This window comes from Pseudophryne corroboree, chromosome 5, assembly GCF_028390025.1.
Source record: "Pseudophryne corroboree isolate aPseCor3 chromosome 5, aPseCor3.hap2, whole genome shotgun sequence".
In the NCBI taxonomy this organism is placed as follows: domain Eukaryota; kingdom Metazoa; phylum Chordata; class Amphibia; order Anura; family Myobatrachidae; genus Pseudophryne; species Pseudophryne corroboree.
Window position 1 is genome coordinate 14,230,724 of NC_086448.1, and position 21,464 is coordinate 14,252,187.

General features: G+C 56.7%; 1 protein-coding gene across 1 annotated transcript in view; it reads right to left on the reverse strand.

The window, feature by feature from the left end:
* Positions 1–21,464, reverse strand: part of NRBP2 (nuclear receptor binding protein 2) — a 315,133-nt gene that overhangs the window by 10,818 nt on the left and 282,851 nt on the right. Inside the window, exons 12-16 of the mRNA XM_063921103.1 lie at positions 12,232–12,334; positions 10,657–10,707; positions 7,703–7,838; positions 7,197–7,250; positions 742–805 (exon numbers count right to left, since the gene is read on the reverse strand). Coding sequence (XP_063777173.1) covers positions 742–805; positions 7,197–7,250; positions 7,703–7,838; positions 10,657–10,707; positions 12,232–12,334 — 408 coding nt within the window. The remainder of the gene's footprint in view (positions 1–741; positions 806–7,196; positions 7,251–7,702; positions 7,839–10,656; positions 10,708–12,231; positions 12,335–21,464) is intronic.

Genomic DNA, 21,464 nt, shown 5'->3' on the forward strand with positions numbered 1-21,464 from the left:
GACTGAGAGTTATATAGTGGGAGGAGCAGGATCCCCAGCAGCACAGAGTATATCAGGAGATGAGGGATGTGTCAGTGAGGACAGGGCTGCATGTGACAGGGGCAGTGACATGATGTGAGGAGGGGAATGGAGACAGCAGGAAGACACAGACTGAGAGTTATATAGTGGGAGGAGCAGGGTGCCAAGCAGCACAGAGTATATCAGGAGATGAGTGATGTGTCAGTGAGGATAGGGCTGCATGTGACAGGGGCAGTGACATGATGTGAGGAGGGGAATGGAGGCAGCAGGAAACCACAGACTGAGAGTTATATAGTGGGAGGAGCAGGGTCTCCAGCAGCACAGAGTATATCAGGAGATGAGTGATGTGTGTGGAAATAGTGAATATATACATTTCATGTTGTGTCTGACATAGTAATGTAGAGGCCTCATGCCTAGCTAAGGTTAGTCCCGGCCTCTCCAGTAAATAGAGCGGTAGGAGGAATGACAGCTGTATCTGTGGTGTGTAGGATGCAGGTAGACTGTGTAAGGAACACTGTATCTGGGAGAAGATGGAAGTTAGAGCAATAACCAGCTCTCCTAGTGAAATGGTGATTATAGTACTATAAGATACACCTGGGGAATATGAGGGAGGAAATTAACCTATATTTAATGTAAACTTGTTATTACTGTTCTATGGTGTTGTCTATTACAAAGTTATTCTCAATTCTCACCAAAGGGCCCTTATTTCTGTCTGACACTTACTGGGCAGGAGGTCGCAGCTCAGGTGTCTGTGTAACTTGTCCTCCATTTTCAGGTACAATGTCAGCTGAGCAAAAGAAAACATGAAATCAGTGTCCTTGTAAGGGGAATTGCTGTACAGAAATACAGAGGTTACAAGGACAGGTACCAGGTAAGGGACAGGATACGGGAACAGGTACCAGGTAAGGGACAGGATACGGGAACAGGTGTCAGGTAAGGGACAGGATACGGGGACAGGTACCAGGTAAGGGACAGGATACGGGGACAGGTAGCAGGTAAGAGGACAGGATACGGGGACAGGTACCAGGTAAGGGACAGGATACGGGGACAGGTGTCAGGTAAGGGACAGGATACGGGAACAGGTGTCAGGTAAGGGACAGGATACGGGGACAGGTAGCAGGTAAGAGGACAGGATACGGGGACAGGTACCAGATAAGGGACAGGATACGGGAACAGGTGTCAGGTAAGGGACAGGATACGGGGACAGGTACCAGGTAAGGGACAGGATACGGGAACAGGTGTCAGGTAAGGGACAGGATACGGGGACAGGTACCAGATAAGGGACAGGATACGGGGACAGGTAGCAGGTAAGAGGACAGGATACGGGAACAGGTGTCAGGTAAGGGACAGGATACGGGAACAGGTGTCAGGTAAGGGACAGGATACGGGGACAGGTACCAGGTAAGGGACAGGATACGGGAACAGGTGTCAGGTAAGGGACAGGATACGGGGACAGGTACCAGATAAGGGACAGGATACGGGGACAGGTAGCAGGTAAGAGGACAGGATACGGGGACAGGTACCAGGTAAGGGACAGGATACGGGGACAGGTGACAGGTAAGGGACAGGATACGGGAACAGGTGTCAGGTAAGGGACAGGATACGGGGACAGGTAGCAGGTAAGAGGACAGGATACGGGGACAGGTACCAGATAAAGGACAGGATACGGGGACAGGTACCGGGTAAGAGGACAGGATACGGGGACAGGTAGCAGGTAAGGGACAGGATACGGGGACAGGTGCCAGGTAAGAGGACAGGATACGAGGACAGGTGTCAGGTAAGAGGACAGGATACGGGGACAGGTGCCAGGTAAGAGGACAGGATACGGGGACAGGTGCCAGGTAAGAGGACAGGATACGAGGACAGGTGTCAGATAAGGGACAGGATACGGAGACAGGTGCCAGGTAAGAGGACAGGATACGAGGACAGGTGTCAGGTAAGGAACAGGATACGGGGACAGGTGCCAGGTAAGAGGACAGGATACGGGGACAGGTACCAGGTAAGGGACAGGATACAGGGACAGGTACCAGGTAAGGGACAGGATACCGGGACAGGTACCAGGTAAGGGACAGGATACCGGGACAGGTACCAGGTAAGAGGACAGGATACGGGGACAGGTACCAGATAAAGGACAGGATACGGGGACAGGTACCGGGTAAGAGGACAGGATATGAGGACAGGTACCAGGTAAGGGACAGGATACGGGGACAGGTACCAGATAAAGGACAGGATACGGGGACAGGTACCAGGTAAGGGACAGGATACGGGGACAGGTACCAGGTAAGAGGACAGGATACGGGGACAGGTACCAGGTAAGAGGACAGGATACGAGGACAGGTACCAGGTAAGGGACAGGATACGGGGACAGGTACCAGGTAAGAGGACAGGATACAGGGACAGGTACCAGGTAAGGGACAGGATACAGGGACAGGTACCAGGTAAGGGACAGGATACCGGGACAGGTACCAGGTAAGAGGACAGGATACGGGGACAGGTACCAGATAAAGGACAGGATACGGGGACAGGTACCGGGTAAGAGGACAGGATATGAGGACAGGTACCAGGTAAGGGACAGGATACGGGGACAGGTACCAGATAAAGGACAGGATACGGGGACAGGTACCAGGTAAGGGACAGGGACAGGTACCAGGTAAGGGACAGGATACGGGGACAGGTACCAGGTAAGAGGACAGGATACGAGGACAGGTACCAAGTAAGGGACAGGATACGGGGACAGGTACCAGGTAAGAGGACAGGATACGGGGACAGGTGTCAGGTAAGGGACAGGATACGGGGACAGGTGTCAGGTAAGGGACAGGATACGGGGACAGGTACCAGGTAAGGGACAGGATACGGGAACAGGTGTCAGGTAAGGGACAGGATACGGGGACAGGTTCCAGGTAAGAGGACAGGATACGGGGACAGGTACCAGGTAAGAGGACAGGATACGGGGACAGGTACCAGGTAAGGGACAGGATACAGGGACAGGTACCAGGTAAGGGACAGGATACCGGGACAGGTAGCAGGTAATGGACAGGATACGGGGACAGGTACTAGGTAAGGGACAGGATACCGGGACAGGTGGCAGATAAAGGACAGGATACAGGGACAGGTACCAGGTAAGGGACAGGATACCGGGACAGGTACCAGGTAAGGGACAGGATACGGGGACAGGTACTAGGTAAGGGACAGGATACGGGGACAGGTAGCAGGTAAGGGACAGGATACGGGGACAGGTACTAGGTAAGGGACAGGTGCCAGGTAAGAGGACAGGATACAGGGACAGGTACCAGGTAAGGGACAGGATACAGGGACAGGTACCAGGTAAGGGACAGGATACGGGGACAGGTACCTGGTAAGGGACAGGATACCGGGACAGGTAGCAGGTAAGGGACAGGATACGGGGACAGGTACCAGATAAAGGACAGGATACGGGGACAGGTACTAGGTAAGGGACAGGATACGGGGACAGGTACCGGGTAAGAGGACAGGATACGGGGACAGGTGCCGGGTAAGGGACAGGATACGGGAACAGGTGCCAGGTTAGGGACAGGATACGGGGACAGGTACCAGGTAAGAGGACAGGATACGGGGCAGGTGCCAGGTTAGGGACAGGATACAGGGACAGGTACCAGGTAAGAGGACAGGATACGGGGACAGGTACCAGGTAAGAGGACAGGATACGGGGACAGGTACCAGGTAAGAGGACAGGATACGGGGACAGGTGCCAGGTTAGGGACAGGATACAGGGACAGGTACCAGGTAAGAGGACAGGATACAGGGACAGGTACCAGGTAAGAGGACAGGATACGGGGACAGGTGCCAGGTAAGAGGACAGGATACGGGGACAGGTACCAGGTAAGGGACAGGATACGGGGACAGGTACCAGGTAAGAGGACAGGATACGGGGACAGGTACCAGATAAGGGACAGGATACGGGGACAGGTGTCAGGTAAGGGACAGGATACGGGGACAGGTACCAGGTAAGAGGACAGGATACGGGGACAGGTACCAGATAAAGGACAGGATACGGGGACAGGTACTAGGTAAGGGACAGGATACGGGGACAGGTACCGGGTAAGAGGACAGTATACGGGGACAGGTACCGTGTAAGAGGACAGGATACGGGGACAGGTACCAGGTAAGAGGACAGGATACGGGGACAGGTGCCAGGTTAGGGACAGGATACGGGGACAGGTACCAGGTAAGAGGACAGGATACGGGGACAGGTACCAGGTAAGAGGACAGGATACGGGGACAGGTGCCAGGTTAGGGACAGGATACGGGGACAGGTACCAGGTAAGAGGACAGGATACGGGGACAGGTACCAGGTAAGAGGACAGGATACGGGGACAGGTGCCAGGTAAGAGGACAGGATACGGGGACAGGTACCAGGTAAGGGACAGGATACGGGGACAGGTACCAGGTAAGAGGACAGGATACGGGGACAGGTACCAGGTAAGGGACAGGATACGGGGACAGGTGCCAGGCTAGGAGACAGGGTACGGGGACAGGTACCAGATAAGGGACAGGATACGGGGACAGGTACCAGATAAGGGACAGGATACGGGGACAGGTGTCAGGTAAGGGACAGGATACGGGGACAGGTACCAGGTAAGGGACAGGATACGGGAACAGGTGTCAGGTAAGGGACAGGATACGGGGACAGGTGCCAGGTAAGAGTACAGGGACAGGTACCAGGTAAGGGACAGGATACAGGGACAGGTACCAGGTAAGGGACAGGATACGGGGACAGGTACCAGGTAAGGGACAGGATACGGGGACAGGTACCAGGTAAGGGACAGGATACGGGGACAGGTACCAGGTAAGGGACAGGATACGGGGACAGGTACTAGGTAAGGGACAGGATACGGGGACAGGTGCCAGGTAAGAGGACAGGATACAGGGATAGGTACCAGGTAAGGGACAGGATACAGGGACAGGTACCAGGTAAGGGACAGGATACGGGGACAGGTACCAGGTAAGGGACAGGATACCGGGACAGGTAGCAGGTAAGGGACAGGATACGGGGACAGGTACCAGATAAAGGACAGGATACGGGGACAGGTACTAGGTAAGGGACAGGATACGGGGACAGGTGCCTGGTAAGGGACAGGATACGGGGACAGGTACCAGGTAAGAGGACAGGATACGGGGACAGGTACCAGGTAAGGGACAGGATACGGGGACAGGTACCAGGTAAGAGGACAGGATACGGGGACAGGTACCAGGTAAGAGGACAGGATACGGGGACAGGTACCAGGTAAGGGACAGGATACGGGGACAGGTACCAGGTAAGGGACAGGATACGGGGACAGGTACCGGGTAAGGGACAGGATACGGGGACAGGTACCAGGTAAGAGGAAAGGATACGGGGACAGGTACCAGGTAAGGGGACAGGATACGGGGACAGGTACCAGGTAAGGGACAGGATACGGGGACAGGTACCAGGTAAGGGAAAGTATACGGGGACAGGTACTAGGTAAGGGACAGGATACGGGGACAGGTAGCAGGTAAGGGACAGGATACGGGGACAGGTACCAGGTAAGGGACAGGATACGGGGACAGGTACCAGGTAAGGGACAGGATACGGGGACAGGTACCAGGTAAGAGGACAGGATACGGGGACAGGTACCAGGTAAGGGACAGGATACGGGGACAGGTACCAGGTAAGAGGACAGGATACGGGGACAGGTACCAGGTAAGGGACAGGATACGGGGACAGGTACCAGGTAAGGGACAGGATACGGGGACAGGTACCGGGTAAGGGACAGGATACGGGGACAGGTACCAGGTAAGAGGAAAGGATACGGGGACAGGTACCAGGTAAGGGGACAGGATACGGGGACAGGTACCAGGTAAGGGACAGGATATGGGGACAGGTACCAGGTAAGGGACAGGATACGGGGACAGGTACTAGGTAAGGGACAGGATACGGGGACAGGTAGCAGGTAAGGGACAGGATACGGGGACAGGTACCAGGTAAGGGACAGGATACGGGGACAGGTACCAGGTAAGGGACAGGATACGGGGACAGGTACCAGGTAAGGGACAGGATACGGGGACAGGTACTAGCTAAGGGACAGGATAAGGGGACAGGTACCAGGTAAGGGACAGGATACGGGGACAGGTAGCAGGTAAGGGACAGGATACGGGGACAGGTACTAGGTAAGGGACAGGATACGGGGACAGGCACTAGGTAAGGGACAGGATACGGGGACAGGTAGCGGGTAAGGGACAGGATACGGGGACTGGTGCCAGGTAAGAGGACAGGATACGGGGACAGGTACCAGGTAAGGGACAGGATACGGGGACAGGTACCAGGTAAGGGACAGGATACGGGGACAGGTACCAGGTAAGGGACAAGATACGGGGACAGGTACCAGGTAAGGGACAGGATACGGGGACAGGTACCAGGTAAGGGACAGGATACGGGGACAGGTACCGGGTAAGGGACAGGATACGGGGACAGGTACCAGGTAAGGGACAGGATACGGGGACAGGTACCAGGTAAGGGACAAGATACGGGGATAGGTGTCAGGTAAGGGGACAGGTACTAGGTAAGGGACAGGATACGGGGACAGGTACCAGGTAAGGGGACAGGTACCAGGTAAGGGACAGGATACGGGGACAGGTACCAGGTAAGGGGACAGGAACCGGGTAAGGGGACAGGTACCAGGTAAGGGACAGGATACGGGGACAGGTACCAGGTAAGGGACAGGATACGGGGACAGGTACCAGGTAAGGGACAGGATACGGGGACAGGTACCAGGTAAGGGACAGGATACGGGGACAGGTACTAGGTAAGGGACAGGATACGGGGACAGGTAGCAGGTAAGGGACTGGATACGGGGACAGGTACCAGCTAAGGGGACAGGTACCAGGTAAGGGACAGGATACGGGGACAGGTACCAGGTAAGGGGACAGGAACCGGGTAAGGGGACAGGTACCAGGTAAGGGACAGGATACGGGGACAGGTACCAGGTAAGGGACAGGATACGGGGACAGGTACCAGGTAAGGGACAGGATACGGGGACAGGTACTAGGTAAGGGACAGGATACGGGGACAGGTAGCAGGTAAGGGACTGGATACGGGGACAGGTTATGGGGTCTGCTCCTTTGTGACTAGTTGTATGCACTCAGTCTTTTCCTGGAAATGACATGTACATGATACATACGTGTAAGCGTGCCTTGTCTTCTCTGGGCTCTAGGTTGCAGTGCATCTGGATTACCTGTAGTGACAAGGGGGACAGAGTGAGTCCTCGTTTAGAGGTGGATACAACGGCAATGTTTCGGTCTGCGCATGCCATCCCGACGGTTACATCGCAAAGGCTCAGATCGGAACTGCACGCTGAGAGAAGCAATTTAAGTGGGCGTTTGTGGGTGGTGACAGCGGGGAGGCTGGCCAGATGTGGGAGTGTCGCAGTCTGCGACTGCATCATAAGACGCAATTGCACTGACACGGATGGCCATGTTCAGACGAGAATCTGCACCTCCATATGGCTGGTGCAATCTCTCATGGTGCGACGGATGTTGCATCTAAATATGCGCAGTGACAGATTAGCGCTGAAGCCACTATTATCTCTCCCACTCACACGCACAGATTAACATCTTCCACCCAATAATAATCTCATCTCACCAGATTATAATCAGCTGGATAGAAGACCATGTATAGTCCACTTACCTTCCGGGTCTCCACCTCCAGGGGCTCAGGTGTGGGGGTCTGTGCGGTCTGTATGTCTTCCTGGGACTGTGACAGGACGCGCGGCAGGATGTGAGGACGAGACACAGCAAAGTTCATGAGTGGGTAAATTCCATTTCTAGGGAAACCGTAAAACACAGGAATTGTAAGCAGGACCTCGTGAGAGACAGGGGACTGACAGAAAGAGAGACAGGGGACTGACAGAGAGAGAGAGAGACAGGTGACTGACAGCGAGAGAGAGACAGGGGACTGACAGCGAGAGAGAGACAGGGGACTGACAGAGAGAGAGAGACAGGGGACTGACAGCGAGAGAGAGACAGGGGACTGACAGAAAGAGAGACAGGGGACTGACAGAAAGAGAGACAGGGGACTGACAGCGAGAGAGACAGGGGACTGACAGCGAGAGAGAGACAGGGGACTGACAGAAAGAGAGACAGGGGACTGACAGAGAGAGAGAGACAGGTGACTGACAGCGAGAGAGAGACAGGGGACTGACAGCGAGAGAGAGACAGGGGACTGACAGAAAGAGAGACAGGGGACTGACAGCGAGAGAGACAGGGGACTGACAGCGAGAGAGAGACAGGGGACTGACAGCGAGAGAGAGACAGGGGACTGACAGAAAGAGAGACAGGGGACTGACAGAGAGAGAGAGACAGGAGACTGACAGAGAGAGACAGGGGACTGACAGAAAGAGAGACAGGGGACTGACAGAGAGAGAGAGAGAGAGACAGGGGACTGACAGAGAGAGAGAGACAGGGGACTGACAGAGAGAGAGAGAGAGAGAGACAGGGGACTGACAGAGAGAGAGAGACAGGGGACTGACAGCGAGAGAGAGACAGGGGACTGACAGAAAGAGAGACAGGGGACTGACAGAGAGACAGGGGACTGACAGAGAGAGAGAGAGACAGGTGACTGACAGCGAGAGAGAGACAGGGGACTGACAGCGAGAGAGAGACAGGGGACTGACAGCGAGAGAGAGACAGGGGACTGACAGAAAGAGAGACAGGGGACTGACAGAGAGAGAGAGAGACAGGTGACTGACAGCGAGAGAGAGACAGGGGACTGACAGCGAGAGAGAGACAGGGGACTGACAGAAAGAGAGACAGGGGACTGACAGACAGAGACAGGGGACTGACAGCGAGAGAGAGACAGGGGACTGACAGAAAGAGAGACAGGGGACTGACAGAGAGAGAGACAGGAGACTGACAGAAAGAGAGACAGGGGACTGACAGACAGAGAGAGACAGGTGACTGACAGCGAGAGAGAGACAGGGGACTGACAGCGAGAGAGAGACAGGGGACTGACAGACAGAGAGAGACAGGTGACTGACAGCGAGAGAGAGACAGGGGACTGACAGCGAGAGAGAGACAGGGGACTGACAGAAAGAGAGACAGGGGACTGACAGAGAGAGAGACAGGTGACTGACAGCGAGAGAGAAACAGGGGACTGACAGACAGAGAGAGAGACAGGGTATTGACAGACAGAGAGAGAGAGACGAGACTGACAGAGAGAGAGAGAGACACGGGACTGACAGACAGAGAGAGAGAGAGAGAGAGAGAGAGAGAGACAGGTGACTGGCAGAGAGAGAGAGAGACGGTATTGACAGAGAGAGAGAGAGAGAGAGAGAGAGAGAGAGAGAGAGACAGGTGACTGACAGAGAGAGAGACACACACACACACACACACACACACAGGACTGACAGACAGAAAGAGAAAGAGAGACAGGTGACTGACTGACTGACAGACAAAAAGAGAGACAGGTGACTGACTGACTGACAGACAGAAAGAGAGACAGGTGACTGACAGACGTAGAGAAAGAGAGAGACAGGGGACTGACAGACGGAGAGGAAGAGAGAGACAGGGGACTGACAGACGGAGAGGAAGAGAGAAACGGGACTGACAGACGGAGAGGAAGAGAGAGACAGGGGACTGACAGACGGAGAGGAAGAGAGAGACAGGGGACTGACAGACGGAGAGGAAGAGAGAGACAGGGGACTGACAGACGGAGAGGAAGATAGAGACAGGGGACTGACAGAGGGAGAGAGAGAGACAGGATGAGAGACATGGTACTGACAAATGGACAGAGAGGCAGATGGACAGGATGAGAGACAGGCAGGATGAGAGACAGGTGGACAGATGAGTAGGATGAGAGACAGATGGATCAGGATGAGAGACAGACAGACAGATAGACATACAGATAGATGAGTAGGATGAGGGACAGACGGATCAGGATGAGGGACAGACGGATCAGGATGAAGGACAGATGGATCAGGATGAGGGACAGATGAGTAGGATGAGAGACAGATGGATCAGGATGAAGGACAGATGAGTAGGATGAGAGACAGATGGATCAGGATGAGAGACAGACAGACAGATAGACATACAGATAGATGAGTAGGATGAGGGACAGATGGATCAGGATGAGGGACAGATGGATCAGGATGAGGGACAGACGGATCAGGATGAGGGACAGATGAGTAGGATGAGAGACAGATGGATCAGGATGAGAGACAGATGGATCAGGATGAGAGACAGACAGACAGATAGACATACAGATAGATGAGTAGGATGAGGGACAGACGGATCAGGATGAGGGACAGACGGATCAGGATGAGGGACAGACGGATCAGGATGAGGGACAGACGGATCAGGGTGAGGGACAGACGGATCAGGGTGAGAGAAAGGCAGACAGATAGACATATAGATAGATGAGTAGGATGAGGGACAGACGGATCAGGATGAGGGACAGACGGATCAGGATGAGAGAAAGGCAGACAGATAGACATATAGATAGATGAGTAGGATGAGGGACAGACGGATCAGGATGAGGGACAGACGAATCAGGATGAGGGAAAGATGGACAGGAATATACTGGGGCAGGGGAACAGTGGGTGACACATAGCTGGTGTCAGACACCTGGCACACAGGACTTCTCACCTCACATCTTCTAGAAACTTGTCCAGCTCCATAGAAGAGACCTGACAGTACCTGTTAGAGATATAAGGGAACCGATGTCACCTCTGCATTCCCCACATAGCTCCCATATACACAGCTGTCATCTCATCGCCCCGGCTTCCTGCCAATAACTAATCTAGGATAACAGAATAATCATTTATATGATCAAACTAACTACAGATCCATCACCAACATGTCTGCCCTGGACCAATTATCAGAAACGAGCCCCTAACTGCCTCCCATTACCTATCCCAGCCTCTATCCTAGGCCTGCTCCTTGCGTCTACCTCCCATTACCCAGCCTCTATCTGCCCTTCCCCAGCCCTTCCATCCCCCTGTGTCTGCCTCCCATTACCCAGCCTCTATCTGCCCTTCTCTCCCCTTGTGTCAGCCTCCCATTACCCAGCCTCTATCTGCCCTTCCCTCCCCTTGTGTCTGCCTCCCATTACCCAGCCTCTATCTGCCCTTCCCTCCCCTTGTGTCAGCCTCCCATTACCCAGCCTCTATCTGCCCTTCCCTCCCCCTGTGTCTACCTCCCATTACCCAGCCTCTATCTGCCCTTTTATCCCAGTGTCTGCCTCCCATTACCCAGCCTCTATCTGCCCTTCTCTCCCCTTGTGTCAGCCTCCCATTACCCAGCCTCTATCTGCCCTTCCCTCCCCTTGTGTCTGCCTCCCATTACCCAGCCTCTATCTGCCCTTCCCCAGCCCTTCCCTCCGATTGTGTCTGCCTCCCATTACCCTGCCTCTATCTGCCCTTGCCCCCCTTGTGTCTGCCTCCCATTACCCAGCCTCTATCTGCCCTTCCCTCCCCTTGTGTCTGCCTCCCATTACCCAGCCTCTATCTGGCCTTCCCCAGCCCTTCCATCCCTCTGTGTCTGCCTCCCATTACCCAGCCTCTATCTGCCCTTCCCCAGCCCTTCCCTCCGATTGTGTCTGCCTCCCATTACCCTGCCTCTATCTGCCCCCCTTGTGTCTGCCTCCCATTACCCAGCCTCTATCTGCCCTTCCCGAGCCCTTCCATCCCCCTGTGTCTGCCTCCCATTACCCTGCCTCTATCTGCCCTTCTCCAGCCCTTCCCTCCCCTTATGTCTGCCACCCATTACCCTGCCTCTATCTGCCCTTCCCCAGCTCTTCCCTCCCCCTGTGTCTGCCTCCCATTACCCAGCCTCTATCTGCCCTTCCCCAGCTCTTCCCTCCCCTTGTGTCTGCCTCCCATTACCCAGCCTCTATCTGCCCTTGCCCCCCTTGTGTATGCCTCCCATTACCCAGCCTCTATCTGCCCTTCCCTCCCCTTGTGTCTGCCTCCCATTACCCAGCCTCTATCTGCCCTCCCCTTGTGTCTGCCTCCCATTACCCAGCCTCTATCTGCCCTTCCCTCCCCTTGTGTCTTCCTCCCATTACCCAGCCTCTAGCTGCCCTTCCCTCCCCTTGTGTCTGCCTCCCATTACTCAGCCTCTTTCTGCCCTTTTCGCCCCTTGTGTTTGCCTCTTATTACCCAGCCTCTATCTGCCCTTCCCCAGTCCTGCACCGCGTGCAGTGCCACCAATCACACTCACCGCCATTGTACTGTGGCCTGGCCTTTCCGTGGTATAGAAGACATAATAGCCTGTGGATCAATGAGTTTGGTCTTTTCCTCCAGCAGACTGTCGTGCATGATGTCTGAGAAGGAGGAAGAGATGTGAGATTATATACTGTATATTGGCCCTCATTCCGAGTTGATCGGTCGCAATGCGAATGTAGCAGAGTTACACACGCTAAGCCGCCGCCTACTGGGAGTGTATCTTAGCTTCTTAAAAGTGCGACCGAAGTAATCGCAATATTGCGATCACAAACCTCGTAGCAGTTTTGGAGTAGCTTCAGACTTACTCTGCCTGTGCGATCAGTTCAGTGCTTGTCGTTCCTGGTTGACGTCACAAACACACCCAGCGTTCGCCCAGGCACTCCCACCGTTTCTCCGGCCACTCCTGCGTTTTTTCCGGAAACGGTAGCGTTTTCAGCCACACGCCCCTGAAACGCCGTGTTTCCGCCCAGTAACACCCATTTCCTGTCAATCACATTACGATCGCCGGAGCGATGAAAAAGCCGTGAGTAAAATTACTTTCTACATAGCAAAGTTACTTGGCGCAGTCGCAGTGCGAACATTGCGCATGCGTACTAAGCGGATTTTCATTGCGATGCGATGAAAAATACCGAGCGAACAACTCGGAATGAGGGCCAATGTACAGAGTCTGCCCCCCCCCCCCCCATCCCCCAGTAACCACCAGCGGGTAACACACCGTTACCATGTACCCCTGTATACAACGTTCTGCTCACCCCATGCCCACTGTGTATTCTATAGCAGATCACTGGGGATAAGTAACACTCGGTGCATGCACTATTCAGCAATACACGTGTAGCCGGTGTGCTTAACGTGTACGTCATTCACAATGCCTGTTCCCCAAAGTATTGGGTACTGGGGCCCATTCAGAGTTGTGGGTAACGTACATGGAAATAAGGGCAGATATCAACGCGTGTGTACCCCCGCGTCCTCACAACACTGACCCTACACGTGTGTACCTCCGCGTCCTCACAACACTGACCCTATGCGTGTGCATCCCGCGTCCTCACAACACTGACCCTACGCGTGTGTACCCCCGCGTCCTCACAACACTGACCCTATGCGTGTGTACCCCCGCGTCCTCACAACACTGACCCTATGCGTGTACCCCCGCGTCCTCACAACACTGACCCTATGCGTGTGTACCCCTGCGTCCTCACAACACTGACCCTATGCGTGTGCACCCCCGCGTCCTCACAACACTGACCCTACGCGTGTGTACCCCCGCGTCCTCACAACACTGACCCTACACGTGTGTACCCCCGCATCCTCACAACACTGACCCTACACGTGTGTACCCCCGCATCCTCACAACACTGACCCTACGCGTGTGCATCCCGCGTCCTCACAACACTGACCCTACGAGTGTGTACCCCCGCGTCCTCACAACACTGACCCTACACGTGTGTACCCCCGCATCCTCACAACACTGACCCTATGCATGTGCACCCCCGCGTCCTCACAACACTGACTCTATGCATGTGCACCCCCGCGTCCTCACAACACTGACCCTATGCATGTGCACCCCCGCGTCCTCACAACACTGACCCTACACGTGTGTACCCCCGCGTCCTCACAACACTGACCCTATGCATGTGCACCCCCGCGTCCTCACAACACTGACCCTATGCATGTGCACCCCCGCGTCCTCACAACACTGACCCTATGCGTGTGCATCCCGCGTCCTCACAACACTGACCCTATGCGTGCGCATCCCCGCTTCCTCACAACACTGACCCTATGCGTGTGCACCCCCGCGTCCTCACAACACTGACCCTACGCGTGTGTACCCCCGCGTCCTCACAACACTGACCCTACACGTGTGTACCCCGGCGTCCTCACAACACTGACCCTACGCGTGTGCATCCCGCGTCCTCACAACACTGACCCTATGCGTGTGCACCCCCGCGTCCTCACAACACTGACCCTATGCGTGTGCACCCCCGAGTCCTCACAACACTGACCCTACGCGTGTGCATCCCGCGTCCTCACAACACTGACCCTATGCGTGTGCACCCCCGCGTCCTCACAACACTGACCCTATGCGTGTGTACCCCCGCGTCCTCACAACACTGACCCTATGCGTGTGTACCCCCGCATCCTCACAACACTGACCCTATGCGTGTGCACCCCCGCGTCCTCACAACACTGACCCTATGCGTGTGCACCCCCGCGTCCTCACAACACTGACCCTATGCGTGTGTACCCCCGCGTCCTCACAACACTGACCCTATGCGTGTGCATCCCGCGTCCTCACAACACTGACCCTATGCGTGTGCACCCCCGCGTCCTCACAACACTGACCCTATGCGTGTGCACCCCCGCGTCCTCACAACACTGACCCTATGCGTGTGCACCCCCCGCATCCTCACAACACTGACCCTATGCATGTGCACCCCCGCTTCCTCACAACACTGACCCTACACGTGTGTACCCCCGCGTCCTCACAACACTGACCCTACGCGTGTGTACCCCCGCGTCCTCACAACACTGACCCTATGCGTGTGCATCCCGCGTCCTCACAACACTGACCCTATGCGTGTGTACCCCCGCATCCTCACAACACTGACCCTATGCATGTGCACCCCCGCGTCCTCACAACACTGACCCTATGCGTGTGTACCCCCGCGTCCTCACAACACTGACCCTACGCGTGTGTACCCCCGCGTCCTCACAACACTGACCCTACACGTGTGCACCCCCGCGTCCTCACAACACTGACCCTACGCATGTGCACCCCCGCGTCCTCACAACACTGACCCTATGCGTGTGTACCCTCGCATCCTCACAACACTGACCCTACGAGTGTGCACCCCCGCATCCTCACAACACTGACCCTACACGTGTGTACCCCCGCATCCTCACAACACTGACCCTACACGTGTGTACCCCCGCATCCTCACAACACTGACCCTATGCGTGTGTACCCCCGCGTCCTCACAACACTGACCCTACGCGTGTGCATCCCGCGTCCTCACAACACTGACCCTATGCATGTGTACCCCCGCGTCCTCACAACACTGACCCTATGCGTGTGCACCCCAGCGTCCTCACAACACTGACCCTACGAGTGTGTACCCCCGCATCCTCACAACACTGACCCTATGCATGTGCACCCCCGCGTCCTCACAACACTGACCTTATGCGTGTGCATCCCGCATCCTCACAACACTGACCCTATGCGTGTGCACCCCCGCGTCCTCACAACACTGACCCTATGCATGTGTACCCCCGCGTCCTCACAACACTGACCCTATGCGTGTGTACCCCCGCGTCCTCACAACACTGACCCTATGCATGTGCATCCCCGCGTCCTCACAACACTGACCCTATGCGTGTGCACCCCCGCGTCCTCACAACACTGACCCTACGCGTGTGTACCCCCGCGTCCTCACAACACTGACCCTATGCGTGTGTACCCCCGCGTCCTCACAACACTGACCCTATGCATGTGCATCCCCGCGTCCTCACAACACTGACCCTATGCATGTGCATCCCCGCGTCCTCACAACACTGACCCTACGCGTGTGTACCCCCGCGTCCTCACAACACTGACCCTATGCATGTGCATCCCCGCGTCCTCACAACACTGACCCTATGCGTGTGTACCCCCGCGTCCTCACAACACTGACCCTATGCGTGTGTACCCCCGCGTCCTCACAACACTGACCCTATGCATGTGCATCCCCGCGTCCTCACAACACTGACCCTACGCGTGTGTACCCCCGCGTCCTCACAACACTGACCTTATGCGTGTGCATCCCGCGTCCTCACAACACTGACCTTATGCGTGTGCATCCCGCATCCTCACAACACTGACCCTATGCGTGTACACCCCCGCGTCCTCACAACACTGACCTTATGCGTGTGTACCCCCGCATCCTCACAATACTGACCCTATGCGTGTGTACCCCCGCGTCCTCACAACACTGACCCTATGCGTGTGCACCCCCGCGTCCTCACAACACTGACCTTATGCGTGTGCACCCCCGCGTCCTCACAACACTGACCCTATGCGTGCACCCCCGCATCCTCACAACACTGACCCTATGCGTGTGCACCCCCGCATCCTCACAACACTGACCCTATGCGTGTGCACCCCCGCGTCCTCACAACACTGACCCTATGCATGTGTACCCCCGCATCCTCACAACACTGACCCTATGCGTGTGCATCCCGCGTCCTCACAACACTGACCTTATGCGTGTGCATCCCGCGTCCTCACAACACTGACCCTATGTGTGTGCCTCCCGCGTCCTCACAACACTGACCTTATGCATGTGCACCCCCGCGTCCTCACAACACTGACCCTACGCATGTGTACTCCCGCGTCCTCACAACACTGACCCTATGCGTGTGCATCCCGCGTCCTCACAACACTGACCCTATGCGTGCACCCCCGCATCCTCACAACACTGACCCTATGCGTGTGCACCCCCGCGTCCTCACAACACTGACCCTATACATGTGTACCCCCGCATCCTCACAACACTGACCCTATGCGTGTGCATCCCGCGTCCTCACAACACTGACCTTATGCATGTGCATCCCGCATCCTCACAACACTGACCCTATGCGTGTGCACCCCCGCGTCCTCACAACACTGACCTTATGCGTGTGCACCCCCGCGTCCTCACAACACTGACCCTACGCGTGTGCATCCCCGCGTCCTCACAACACTGACCCTATGGATGTGTACCCCCGCGTCCTCACAACACTGACCCTATGCGTGTGTACCCCCGCGTCCTCACAACACTGACCCTATGCGTGTGTACCCCCGCGTCCTCACAACACTGACCCTATGCGTGTGTACCCCCGCGTCCTCACAACACTGACCCTACGCGTGTGCACCCCCGCGTCCTCACAACACTGACCCTACGCATGTGCACCCCCGCGTCCTCACAACACTGACCCTACGCATGTGCATCCCCGCGTCCTCACAACACTGACCATATGCATGTGCACCCCCGCGTCCTCACAACACTGACCCTATGCGTGTGTACCCCCGCGTCCTCACAACACTGACCCTACGCGTGTGCACCCCCGCATCCTCAACACTGACCTTATGCGTGTGCATCCCGCGTCCTCACAACACTGACCTTATGCGTGTGCATCCCGCGTCCTCACAACACTGACCCTATGCGTGTGCATCCCCGCGTCCTCACAACACTGACCCTATGCATGTGCACCCCCGCATCCTCACAACACTGACCCTATGCATGTGCATCCCCGCGTCCTCACAACACTGACCTTATGCGTGTGCACCCCCGCGTCCTCACAACACTGACCTTATGCGTGTGCACCCCCGCGTCCTCACAACACTGACCCTACGCGTGTGCATCCCGCGTCCTCACAACACTGACCTTATGCGTGTGCACCCCCGCATCCTCACAACACTGACCCTACGCGTGTGCATCCCGCGTCCTCACAACACTGACCCTATGCGTGTGCATCCCGCGTCCTCACAACACTGACCTTATGCGTGTGTACCCCCGCATCCTCACAACACTGACCCTATGCGTGTGTACCCCCGCGTCCTCACAACACTGACCCTACGCGTGTGCACCCCCGCGTCCTCACAACACTGACCCTACGCGTGTGCATCCCGCGTCCTCACAACACTGACCCTACGCGTGTGCATCCCGCGTCCTCACAACACTGACCCTACGCGTGTGTACCCCCGCGTCCTCACAACACTGACCTTATGCGTGTGCACCCCCGCGTCCTCACAACACTGACCCTACGCATGTGCACCCCCGCGTCCTCACAACACTGACCCTACGCGTGTGTACCCCCGCATCCTCACAACACTGACCCTACACGTGTGTACCCCCGCATCCTCACAACACTGACCCTACGCGTGTGTACCCCCGCGTCCTCACAACACTGACCCTACGCGTGTGTACCCCCGCGTCCTCACAACACTGACCCTATGCGTGTGTACCCCCGCGTCCTCACAACACTGACCCTATGCGTGTGCATCCCGCGTCCTCACAACACTGACCTTATGCGTGTGCATCCCGCGTCCTCACAACACTGACCCTATGCGTGTGCCTCCCGCGTCCTCACAACACTGACCTTATGCATGTGCACCCCCGCGTCCTCACAACACTGACCCTACGCATGTGTACTCCCGCGTCCTCACAACACTGACCCTATGCGTGTGCATCCCGCGTCCTCACAACACTGACCCTATGCGTGCACCCCCGCGTCCTCACAACACTGACCCTATGCGTGTGCACCCCCGCGTCCTCACAACACTGACCCTATGCATGTGTACCCCCGCATCCTCACAACACTGACCCTATGCGTGTGCATCCCGCGTCCTCAGAACACTGACCTTATGCGTGTGCATCCCGCATCCTCACAACACTGACCCTATGCGTGTGCACCCCCGCGTCCTCACAACACTGACCTTATGCGTGTGCACCCCCGCGTCCTCACAACACTGACCCTACGCGTGTGCATCCCCGCGTCCTCACAACACTGACCCTATGCATGTGTACCCCCGCGTCCTCACAACACTGACCCTACGCGTGTGTACCCCCGCGTCCTCACAACACTGACTCTATGCGTGTGTACCCCCGCGTCCTCACAACACTGACCCTATGCGTGTGCACCCCCGCGTCCTCACAACACTGACCCTACGCGTGTGTACCCCCGCGTCCTCACAACACTGACCCTATGCGTGTGTACCCCAGCGTCCTCACAACACTGACCCTATGCGTGTGCACCCCCGCGTCCTCACAACACTGACCCTACGCGTGTGCACCCCCGCGTCCTCACAACACTGACCCTATGCGTGTGTACCCCCGCGTCCTCACAACACTGACCCTACGCGTGTGCACCCCCGCGTCCTCACAACACTGACCCTATGCGTGTGCACCCCCGCGTCCTCACAACACTGACCTTATGCGTGTGTACCCCCGCGTCCTCACAACACTGACCCTACGCATGTGCACCCCCGCGTCCTCACAACACTGACCCTATGCATGTGTACCCCCGCGTCCTCACAACACTGACCCTATGCGTGTGTACCCCCGCGTCCTCACAACACTGACCCTACGCATGTGCACCCCCGCGTCCTCACAACACTGACCCTATGCATGTGCATCCCCCGCATCCTCACAACACTGACCCTATGCGTGTGTACCCCCGCGTCCTCACAACACTGACCCTACGCATGTGCACCCCCGCGTCCTCACAACACTGACCTTATGCGTGTGTACCCCCGCATCCTCACAACACTGACCCTATGCATGTGTACCCCCGCATCCTCACAACACTGACCCTATGCGTGTGTACCCCCGCGTCCTCACAACACTGACCCTATGCGTGTGTACCCCCGCGTCCTCACAACACTGACCCTACACGTGTGCACCCCCGCGTCCTCACAACACTGACCCTACGCATGTGCACCCCCGCGTCCTCACAACACTGACCCTACGCATGTGCATCCCCGCGTCCTCACAACACTGACCATATGCATGTGCACCCCCGCGTCCTCACAACACTGACCATATGCATGTGCACCCCCGCGTCCTCACAACACTGACCCTATGCGTGTGTACCCCCGCGTCCTCACAACACTGACCCTACGCGTGTGCACCCCCGCATCCTCAACACTGACCTTATGCGTGTGCATCCCGCGTCCTCACAACACTGACCCTATGCGTGTGCATCCCCGCGTCCTCACAACACTGACCCTATGCATGTGCACCCCCGCATCCTCACAACACTGACCCTATGCATGTGCATCCCCGCGTCCTCACAACACTGACCTTATGCGTGTGCACCCCCGCGTCCTCACAACACTGACCTTATGCGTGTGCACCCCCGCGTCCTCACAACACTGACCCTACGCATGTGCATCCCGCGTCCTCACAACACTGACCTTATGCGTGTGCACCCCCGCATCCTCACAACACTGACCCTACGCGTGTGCATCCCGCGTCCTCACAACACTGACCCTATGCGTGTGCATCCCGCGTCCTCACAACACTGACCTTATGCGTGTGTACCCCCGCATCCTCACAACACTGACCCTATGCGTGTGTACCCCCGCGTCCTCACAACACTGACCCTACGCGTGTGCACCCCCGCGTCCTCACAACACTGACCCTACGCGTGTGCATCCCGCGTCCTCACAACACTGACCCTACGCGTGTGCATCCCGCGTCCTCACAACACTGACCCTACGCGTGTGTACCCCCGCGTCCTCACAACACTGACCTTATGCGTGTGCACCCCCGCGTCCTCACAACACTGACCCTATGCATGTGCACCCCCGCGTCCTCACAACACTGACCCTACGCGTGTGTACCCCCGCGTCCTCACAACACTGACCCTACACGTGTTTACTTCCGCATCCTCACAACACTGACCCTACGCGTCTGTACCCCCGCGTCCTCACAACACTGACCCTACGCGTGTGTACCCCCGCGTCCTCACAACACTGACCCTATGCGTGTGCATCCCGCGTCCTCACAACACTGACCCTATGCGTGTGTACCCCCGCGTCCTCACAACACTGACCCTATGCATGTGCATCCCGCGTCCTCACAACACTGACCCTATGCATGTGTACCCCCGCGTCCTCACAACACTGACCCTATGCGTGTGCATCCCGCGTCCTCACAACACTGACCCTATGCGTGTGTACCCCCGCGTCCTCACAACACTGACCCTATGCGTGTGCATCCCGCGTCCTCACAACACTGACCCTATGCATGTGCATCCCGCGTCCTCACAACACTGACCCTATGCATGTGCATCCCCGCGTCCTCACAACACTGACCCTATGCGTGTGCATCCCGCGTCCTCACAACAGTGACCCTATGCATGTGCACCCCCGCGTCCTCACAACACTGACCCTATGCATGTGCACCCCCGCGTCCTCACAACACTGACCCTACGCGTGTGCATCCCGCGTCCTCACAACACTGACCCTACGCGTGTGCATCCCGAGTCCTCACAACACTGACCCTACGCGTGTGCATCCCGCGTCCTCACAACACTGACCCTATGCATGTGTACCCCGCGTCCTCACAACACTGACCCTATGCGTGTGTACCCCCGCGTCCTCACAACACTGACCCTACGCGTGTGCATCCCGCGTCCTCACAACACTGACCCTATGCGTGTGTACCCCCGCGTCCTCACAACACTGACCCTATGCGTGTGCACCTCCGC